This window comes from Castanea sativa, chromosome 11, assembly GCF_040712315.1.
Source record: "Castanea sativa cultivar Marrone di Chiusa Pesio chromosome 11, ASM4071231v1".
Classification (NCBI taxonomy): Eukaryota; Viridiplantae; Streptophyta; class Magnoliopsida; order Fagales; family Fagaceae; genus Castanea; species Castanea sativa.
In genome coordinates, this window is record NC_134023.1 from 31,513,606 (window position 1) to 31,523,927 (window position 10,322).

The 10,322-nt window shown below is 34.0% G+C and overlaps 1 protein-coding gene across 1 annotated transcript; it reads right to left on the bottom strand.

The window, feature by feature from the left end:
- Positions 1–2,075: 2,075 nt before the first annotated feature.
- On the bottom strand, positions 2,076–9,652 carry LOC142617277 (uncharacterized). The gene is made up of 10 exons (XM_075790059.1): positions 9,167–9,652; positions 7,822–7,958; positions 7,542–7,715; positions 6,464–6,700; positions 6,248–6,348; positions 6,089–6,161; positions 5,930–5,998; positions 5,731–5,838; positions 2,772–2,897; positions 2,076–2,537 (listed from the first exon to the last, which is right to left on the bottom strand). The coding sequence occupies exons 1-10, from the start codon at positions 9,441–9,443 to the stop codon at positions 2,343–2,345; spliced, it is 1,497 nt and encodes a 498-aa protein (XP_075646174.1). The 5' UTR covers positions 9,444–9,652; the 3' UTR covers positions 2,076–2,342.
- Between the last annotated feature and the right edge of the window lie 670 nt (positions 9,653–10,322).

The following is a 10,322-nucleotide window of genomic DNA, read 5'->3' on the forward strand; positions in this document are numbered from 1 at the left end:
AGTTTTATTTTTTGTTCATCCAAGAAAAAAAAAAGGATTCCAACCCATCAAATTCGCATTTTTTAATAGAATAATTATTATTTTGCATTTTACATTATGTATTGTACATCTTTTGTAAAACATACATTTTGTGTGTTTACAATGAAAGTTTACTTTGTTAGTACAAAGTAAACCTATAAAAGTCATTTCTAATAATAATTCCAACTCCAACGTTAATAGCGTATTATTTTGCCCATTCGATCTTAAATATCTAATTAATGAGGTGATTGGATTTTTAAGAGGAGAAATTTGAACCTTTAAATTTAGGTCTAAACGTAAACGTTAGAAATAATATCATACGTACCAGCTGAGTATAATACTCTTAACCAATAGTATTCTATATTCTCTCAAAAAAAAAAAAATAGTATTCTATATTATGGACAATGATTTTGCGTTGGTACAGCTTCCCATTGCTCTCTAGAGATCTCCCCACCTCAACTCCAGTCTAGTTTCATCAAATTTTCGTGGCCTAATGTTCATTTCTTGGGACAGTATTATTCGGGCCGAAATAATTACTTTGCGTATCTCAAAAAAATAAAAAAGAAAAAAGAAATAATAGCTTGGTGAGTTCATTGAGACTAATACAGATGTTTCCTGTATAAAATAAACTAGACACGGTGAACTCCATAATACGGATGTTTAAACTAGACACACACACTTCATGTTTACTATATAAATCATTACAGTTAATCAAAAATTATATATATAAATCATTACGTGGGTTGTTGTTGTAAAGCTTTTTTGTCATCTAATAAAATACCTGAACTTCAATATTGTTATGAAAATGTTTTAAATGTAACATTACTCAATAAATAAATAAAAAATTATGATAGAGCAAGTTGAAAATTTAAGAGAATTTAAAAGAGCTACACTAGTTTGAACAAAATAACTATCCGGTGATGAAATTATGAAAAGGAATGAATGACACAGGGATCAATTTTCCAATATCTTAAAATGCTACTGACTGCGCGCAATAATCAAACTTTAAGTGACTTTATTATTATTATTTGGTCGGAGTGTAGGGAAGGCAAGCCTGTTTGGGCACCAGAATTGTATAATGAATGGCCGCAGTAGAACATAAATAAATATTCAAAGTCTCAGCATGTTTCAGCTATCAAAGGCTCCCAACCACTAGATGCTTGTGTGACTCTTGATTTGTGTTCTAAGAGGTAAAGAATTCTAAAAAAGTACTTCATCAGCAATAATTTTATATATATATATATATATATATATGTATAAGTATAATAAAAATAAAATAACAAAAATCCGAAACCTTTTTATCCCTCATCCGTCACAAAAAACTTTTGTGACGGAGAAGGGTCAGTCCTGATTAGTTCACCTACAGAGGACTTCCAGCTTACCCATCAAATTAGTTGACCCCAATATTCCACCCACACGCTGATGAAAATCCTACACAACTTGAGTTTTATTAAAACTTAATTTACCGATTGATATGCACATTACATTAGCAGTAGTGAAGGCTAAATTCCAAAAGAGATGAAAATTAAGGTTGAGCTAGGTTCCCCTAACAATCATCACCAGCTTTGTGTAATAGATACCACCCTTTTAGTGAAAGATGAGAGGACCATACATACAAAAAAAGTATATATAAATATCAGCAATCATCCCATAAAAAAAATAAATAAATAAACATCAGCAATCATAAATCCAACTTGAATCCACATCCTTATCTTATGTTTGAATGGAAGACAATGGAGCAACAAAGAGAATAAAATCTACTAAATTTTAGTGATCTACTCTTTTTCTTTTTCTTGCTTTTTTTTTTTTTTTCTTTTTGCCATTTATGATCTCCTAAAGAAATATTAAATGCCTATGGATTTTACCGTCATGAAAGAAAAAAAAAAAATTTAACCAGGGGAAAAAACTGCTGTACTTTCAACAAGTGCACGTGCGGCAAAGTGCAACAGCAAATTTTTAGGACCTGTTTGGTTTAGCATTTCAAACTCACATTTTTACATTTTAAACAACATCACACATTTTTTCACCCAAACGTATTTCAAAAAACTACAAAAATCTCATCTCAAACTACTCAACCAAACTCCCCTTAATTTACCTTCAAGTGTATCCCTATTACATGGTACAATGGTTTTCAATTTGATATCTTGAAGAGACAACGATCAAATTACACAAGCTTCATTTTTAAGCTCGAAGATTCTTAGACTGGCTCAAAGACATGATTCTTTCCAACAATTAAAACATGTTAATTTAATTTATTGAGGGAAATAAGGTTTTAAGCAAATTTAACTAGCACAAAAATAATCCTGTAGGAGTGAGAATGAAGATCAGAACAAAGGCTTCTTCCCATTTAACATTCCCATCAAGTGCTCAAAAACCTTCCCTCCTCCATCACGCAGACCAGAATGCATATACTCATTAGTGATCCACAGCCTAATCCCTGCAATCTGAGAAGCTGTTTCCATAGCTATCTTGAAGTTGACAAACAAATCATCATAATAAACAGCTGCTGCAACAGGCACCTGTCAGCATGGAAAGAAATAATTTGATAAAGCACCAGCCAAAGCCCAGTGAAATGCAAAAACCTATTCTCTCACTCATTAACAAAATTTCTATTACTACTACTGGTATTACTTATAAAAATAATATAATAATCAGATTTTGGACTGTTCGAAAGTTGAGATCTCCATTGGAAAATCTTACAGCCAATTACAATTCACAAAGATTGACAAATAACAACATCAAAGGTAACAAACCTTGTTATTATTCAGCATATTAGTGTCATATAGTGGAGGCCAATCCTGCTTCTCAGCCAATATATGAGCAGCATCTTTGAATTTCGTCAGTGCATGAATCTCATCAAACATCCATGGAAATATCATCTGCACAAGTAACAAATCAAGAATATATGAATTCAGTTCATAGTCAAACGCTACAAGCAACACATGGTAAAGACCGAGTCCAAGTGAACTGCAGAAATTGCACAGAAACTAACTTCAGCAATTTGGCTTCTACTCTTAGGCCATACTACTGACTGGAATCATTGAACACCTATACAATAGCGTGCCTCTTTGTAGCAACCATATTAAAAACCCACAATTTAGGTATTGAATGCAACAGAGTGTTAACATGATCAAAGCCTAAGTGCACAACAATGTCCATATTATGAATCAGGGAAAATTCCACAGATGCTCACAAGATAGACATGATTTAAATTTTAAAAAATAAAAAATCCCAGTGCCCTCGTGGTTCATAATATTAGAGGATGGGCCAAGCATCATACAAACAATTTTTCTTTGTGTACTCTGTACTTGAAGCATATTCTTTTCTTGTAAAAGAATTTTATACTAAGTATTGAATGAAATAAAAAGGGTAAAAGGCAGAAAGAAAGACGTCCGATATATTTGGTCATGGCCAGAACTACTACTAAACTACTGTCAGTCCACCCATAAACCAGTTATAGTCTCTACAGTTGCAAAAATATTGCATGCCTCAGGGCAATCCAATCTTAAATTGAAAAAAGTTTCAAAGCTAAAATATATTTTGCTGCTTCCAAGTTTAGGCTTGTTGGTTATTGTCAACATAGTTCTGCCCAACTCCATTAATCAAGTGCCATTGTCACATGAGCTGCATGTGACATAAAATAAACATTGTTTCAGTGTAAATTTCATAAACAATAAATAAATTTTGAGGAAAGAATAGATTTAAAGAAGAATAAGAAGAAGAAATGTTAAATTTGAATTCAAATTGTCCAAATTAAAATTTGAAAAATACAGAAGATTGACTGACTCCATTATAGGTACAATATACAATCAAGACAATTGCCTAATGCCACAAATTCAAGTCATTTGCACTTCGGCAGTCAAAAGTTCATCAAAGATTTGATTGGGTTTTATGCCCAGACCCTAAAAAGCAACCCTTTGAGCAAATTGAGCAACTGACGTATTTGGCAGAAGCAAAACAGCAAATGTTCGAAATCTACTAGCAATTTGGAGAGAAATTCAGGGCTATCACTTAAGAGGGTAACCCAATTCACTGGGGACTTACAGGGTTAGTCAAATCCCAAATCCCAACATGACCACTTTCAGATTCTCAGGCAGAACCTCAATTGCCTCCTCATTCAGTTGCAACATCATTGAGTCTGCCACCTTCCTCGCCCAATGGCACCTCATCAAAATCCTTATCTACTGACTCCTTCATTAGTCACCACACATCTTCAACTGTTGGCTCTTATTCTACATCAACCAAAAACCAGTATATAACTAAAACCATGACCATTCCAGTGACAAAACCAGTTTGTAGTTCATACTTCTCCTATCCGCACCCCCCCCCCCCTTCTGATTTTCGTTTTTTCCTTTACAGCAGTAACAGCACTTGGTCATCGGAGTTAGAGAAATGACCATCTTGAAATAATAAGAAACCTTTTTGAGATGAAATTGCTCAAATTGATACCTTTTTTTTTTTGATAGGTAATATGAGTACTATTATTGATGAAATAATAAAAAAAGAAACAAACAATGTGTTCATGAATATGAACAACAGCAAAGCACAAACAGAAAACAAATAGGAAAGCAATCAGGAGACTAAACTAAGAGGAGAAAAACTGTAGAAGAGAAGAACAATCTGTAAAACCCCAGCACCGATACCAATCAAAGAGGTGACACTGACACAAGCCTTTTAACTCAACCAAAGACTTCTCAGAATTGATACTATAGAGACCAAATTGACAAGTCTAACATGGAGGGACCAAAATTTATTTTAGTCAAGTCTTATATTAGGTTCTTTTAAAGAAACAGATTTATTATTGTTACATTCAAACTAACCTATCTTTTTTTTTCTTTTTCCTTTTTTTTAATCTTCCACAATACTGCAACATCCTTTTTAAGGGGTTTTTTTTTTTATTTTTTTAAATAGGATTCAATTCTGTAAGGAACCCCTATAGAAATTACTCTGCAACCTCTCCAATCTATTTGACACACGGGGTGAAATAAGTAAATAAAGAAAGGTAGCAAGTTGGAAGGTTTAAAAGCACACTCTTAATAACATTAAATTTCCCCCTTTCGACAAATATATAATTTTTTCTAACCTGAAAATCTTCGCTCCATTTTCTTTATAATGGGATCCCACACTGTTTATGCTTTGAAAGACAAATGCAAAGGCATGCCTAAATAGTTCATTGGAAAACTCCTAATTTTGCAACAGAGAATATCAACTAACTCCCAAAATCTCCTGCACTTTCCGGCTAATTCAGCTATTCCAACAAAATTCTGTTCTAATAGCTAAGTTGAAAAGATCCCCAGAATGGAATGCAAAACATTGGTGCCAAAGCCCCAATGGAGTTTTGAACCCAAGATATTGCTCCAGTTTTGCCAAGAGCCTTGTAACTCAATGACACTCCTTTATAAGGAGAACCATGGTTCAAGTTCCCCACAACTGAATTATAATGCGCAAAAGATCCCCTTTTTATTGGCATATTGAAACAAATAGGTGTGTAAATCCATTTATCGTATAACTTTAATAAGCTTGTTTGTGGTTTCCTGATAAGCTGTTGAGTTCATATTTTCATAAAATATCTTGCCTTAACTAGCCGATCTTTTCCATCTTACGTCTAACATTTACCAATCAGTTATTTTTCTATCCAACAAGACTCCAATAACTGGAAGGAAATTACAATTGATTGTGAATTATAAAGGAAAATATTATTGCCATGCGCACCTCTCCCATGAAAAGTACGGGGCGACCTTCTTTGGCAGCTTTGATTGCATCAAATTTTCCCTCATCTTCACTCCTTATTCTGTGAGCAGACCAACTTGATGAAGCACCCTGAGAGAGAGAGAGAGAGATTAGACTTATTTTTTTAAGTTACAATCAAATATGATTTGATTAGTAGAATTATAGACAATAAAAATTCTACCTGACAGTAGATTGACTCGTGCAGAAGCGCATAGAGTGGGTTTGTATCAAAAGCAATTGACCTTTCAAACTGCATAAATGGAATGACTTGAGGTCAATTCTAAGAATGAGATCCATAACATTGGGTTCAAGATCAATAAGAAATTAGTAATTCTCTTACAGCATTCAAAAAGTAGTAACTGATTTGCTTTGGTGCTCCTGGAACTAGTACAGGATCCCAAACCCCCTCAAACCTACAGGCCATAGTAAAAATAAACTTGAATTAAAGAATAACAAATTTTAAATCATAATAATTATTTTGGTATTCATGGTGACTTACATGTAGTGTAACCGCTCAAAACCAGCAGAAGTTCCTAAATAAGAAAGGCCAAGAGTTTGAAGTCCCCTTGGGGTTAAGATGCCTCCAGATGGAAGAAGCACCTATACCAAAATAGAAGAGAGAAGAGGGGGCAGGGGGGTTTGAGGGATTCAAAAGATTCAGCTTGAGCTTTCAGCATTAGGAATAATAACAAAATCATATGTGGCAGATCCTCACCCCACCTCCCTCAGACGCTGCTAAATAATTAACAACTTCTCTAACAATTTCAATGTCTTGAGGATACCTCTTGTAGTACTTTTCATTTTGGAGTATAATCTGTTCAGAGCATACTCTATACACGGTATCTGCAGTGCATCCATTTCCAATTGGAGGGGTTCCACCAGTTAGAAGGACTTGTCTCAGTCCTTGTGGTGCAAAACTCAAATAGGTTACTGCACAAAATCCACCATAACTCTACACAAGAAGGAGAACAAGCTGTCATTTAGATAAACAGTTGGCTTCAATGAACTAGAAGCAAAATAGTAACAATGACTAAATGCTAGGAATGGACAAATGGTGAGAAGGCACAAGATGAGAGCAACAGGAATGCAACAAAAGGAGAGAAGCTAATGCATACATATATGCATATGTGAGTGAGTGCATGTGTGTGTGCGTGCGTGCACGTGTGGGTGTGGGTGTGGGTGTGGGTGAGGGCATGTGTAAAATGGAATAAATTTTGACAGGGAGGCATCCCATGAAGATTGATTGGGCAGTGCATTTTTACAAGCTTTGATCGGATTTAGAATAATTTAAACTATTCAAAAGATGGAGGAGAACATATATGAGAGGAATTAAGCATTGACATTGTAATCTTAAAGCTTTTCTTCAGGAAAAAAAAAAGGTCCTTTCCATATATTAAATGTTATAGGTTATTCAAATACATGCAATGGTTTTAATCATATGACTCTAATAATTTATGCAAAGTGTAAAGAATTTCAATACAATTATTTATATATTATGTAACAGTTTACATAAAAAAGAAAAACGATGAAAACAAGTAAAAATGGGTGATGCTCTAGCAATTTTGATGCGATGCTCCCTAGCAATTTTGATGTGATGCTCCCCTACCATACTTTGTGTGTGTGTGAAATATACATATAATAAAAAATTCTTGCAACTTGCTTGTGGAAATTGTTTTTTGCATGGTCTAACCCTTGTATGTAGATTGAAGCCTCAGCAGAGGGCAGGCCCATGACTATGTACTGAAAGATCACATGCACTCACAAATATCAAAAGGAAATGGTAATCTTTATACCTGACCCAAAACTGTCCAAGGTCCAGCATCAGGAACAAGACGTACTCGCATAAACTCAGCATCATTTACTATATTGTCAGCTCGAAAATGTTTTAGGTAGTCAACCAAATCCTCTGCAGACTTAAATTGTGACATAGATGATGCCGTCAAAGGAGTTGATAACCCTGTTCCTCGCTGCAAGAAAATTTCAGCAGTAGGATAAATTGAAATATATATATATATAGATATGGATATCAAATATCAATAAAAGCTTTTTACTAAGAGCATCCAGAAACCATGCCTGATCCATCAATATGAGACGAAATTCTTCACAAGCTTTGTGTATCCATCCACTAGCTTCTGTTGGTCTAGGGCACTCAAACCCAGGTCCACCTTGTAGGAATAATAGGTATGGCAGCAGTTGATCTTCTTTCCCAACTGCAACACGGATATGCAATTAAATAAGAATTTTAAAACTAGTGTCCATGAAGAAATAACCTAATAATAATCCATATAAGCATTTTACAGAACAATAAACTACATCAAACACAGTTTGCTTGTCAATCACATATCTATATCGACTTTTCAACATGAAGCGGATAAGATAATTAAAACAAAGACAATATTTCACTTTAGTTAATAAAATGGAAACTTTTCATGGGTGTAATCTGTACGCGGTGACTGCTTGCATGCATATTCAAAAAATATCAATTCATCCTGAAAGTCAGACATAAGTAAGCTGTGTACACAATGATGCAACAACATTGAACTTGCCACTAATATGCTTAGCATTGCCATTATCTACAAGTCCACGCTTTCAACAAACAATAACCTGCTAATAACACAAATTATCACTTTTATGAAGAGTTACCATAGTCAATATTCTCAGTGGAAATTGGTGGTTCTACACATTTTGGATTTTGGTCCATGGTCCAACCAATAGAGAAATAAAGCAAGCACTTTGTGAAAACAGCAAATCACATTGCTTCGCATCAAGAACAAGTAAGAGTTTGAAAAACGGGAGAAATGGACTTCCATTCCCATATATATATGTGGGGTCTACACTCATTTGATTGAAAACCTCACTACTTGACCTCAAATTTCATGCACATTTTATTGCTGAAACAAAACAAAGACATCAACAACAACAACAACAACAACAACAAAAATCCTATATCATACATGTACAATCTTTAAGAGCAACTAATTAAACCTTTTTAGTCAACTATTTATATAATTGAACTTTTTCTCTATACGCAATTCTCTTTTGCATTTACATTAATCTATATTCTGAGCAATCACACAAAGTTTTCATCTCAATCTTATAATTCAAATTCAAACACAATGATCAAATAATAATAATAATAATAATAATAATAATAATAATACAAATTAGACTTTGATTTAGCCATTGACAACCTCACTATTAACCTCAAAATTCATGCACATTTGATTTTTCACCTAAATGTTTTTTTTTTCTTCTTCTCTACGCGCAACTCTTGTTTGCTTCTACATTCCACTATTTTCTCAGCAATTAAACAAGTAAGCCACATAAATTCAAATTCAAACACATTGATCAAACAATAAGGACAAAGATAACACGAATTAAGGCTTTGTTTTAACGAAATAAATGAGTTTTCCAGTACCGGCAACGACTTCACGAGCGAAAACGGAGATCTTAGGAGAAGAGCGAGGTTCGAGGGAGTAATCGAGAGGGACAACGAATCGATGGTTTCGGAGCCGGAGCTCCGGCACCGAGTACCAGGTTCCGGCGACGTGGTCCGGCGAGGCCATTGAAGCGACCGTGCGGACGAAGAGAGATCTTGTGGCCGAAAATGGCGAAATGGCGCGAGAGAATAGAGAATGAGAGCGAAAGAGTTGGAGTGGGTTTATGAGTGAGGGTGGCGCGTGCGTCGCCAACATTTTTGATAGCGAGTGTGAGAGAGGGACACGTGGAGTGAATCTGAGGGTTTTAAGTTTGGATAAGATTTATGTGAACCGTTGGATATTGATTGAAGCCTTTTTTGACGGTCAAAATTGGTGGTCGGTTTCAGAATGTGTAATTTGCTGGTCAAATTTTGATGAGTGCTATTTTTATTTTTAAGCAGGGAAAAGATAGCGTGTGCGTCACTGTATACACAAGCAAAACTAGCGGCAGTGTTTAAGATTCATGATTGCGTGGAAAAAACGCATAATAATTTCTTTAATAATTTCTTTCATAGTTCCATAAATCCTTGTCCTTCCAATAATGAGAAACGAGGATTCAAATAATAATTCTATAAATTTCTATTCGTAAAAGAAATTCTGTTATTAAATTATAAGATTCTTAACTCATAATCATTAGCAAACATGAAAAATAAACAATTTTATTCTAAATAATTTGATATTAATGGCTTTAGGAAGGAAAACTAAAGGAATAAAATGAGATTAACTAATTTAATTTTGTTTAAATATTTTAAAATGAAAGAAATGAATGTAAGTTATATTGTTAGGGAGTAACATTAGATGGAATAGAACGTAATCATTTATAACAACATAATTATTATGCTCCTATTTTAAAATAAATAGCTGAATATATATATATATATATATATGAATATTTTGAGGGTTTCAGTGAAATTTTTTTAAACCAAATTGCATTCTCTTATATTATTTTCAATTTTGGACGGAATGAAATTTTGAGGTTTTCAAGGAATTGAGAGAAATAGGTATTTTCTCTTCTTTTTTCTTTTTTTTTTTACTTCCTTCCACTTAAACTCCTAAATAATTGGATGCTCTTTTCACTCCCTTTATTAAAACTGT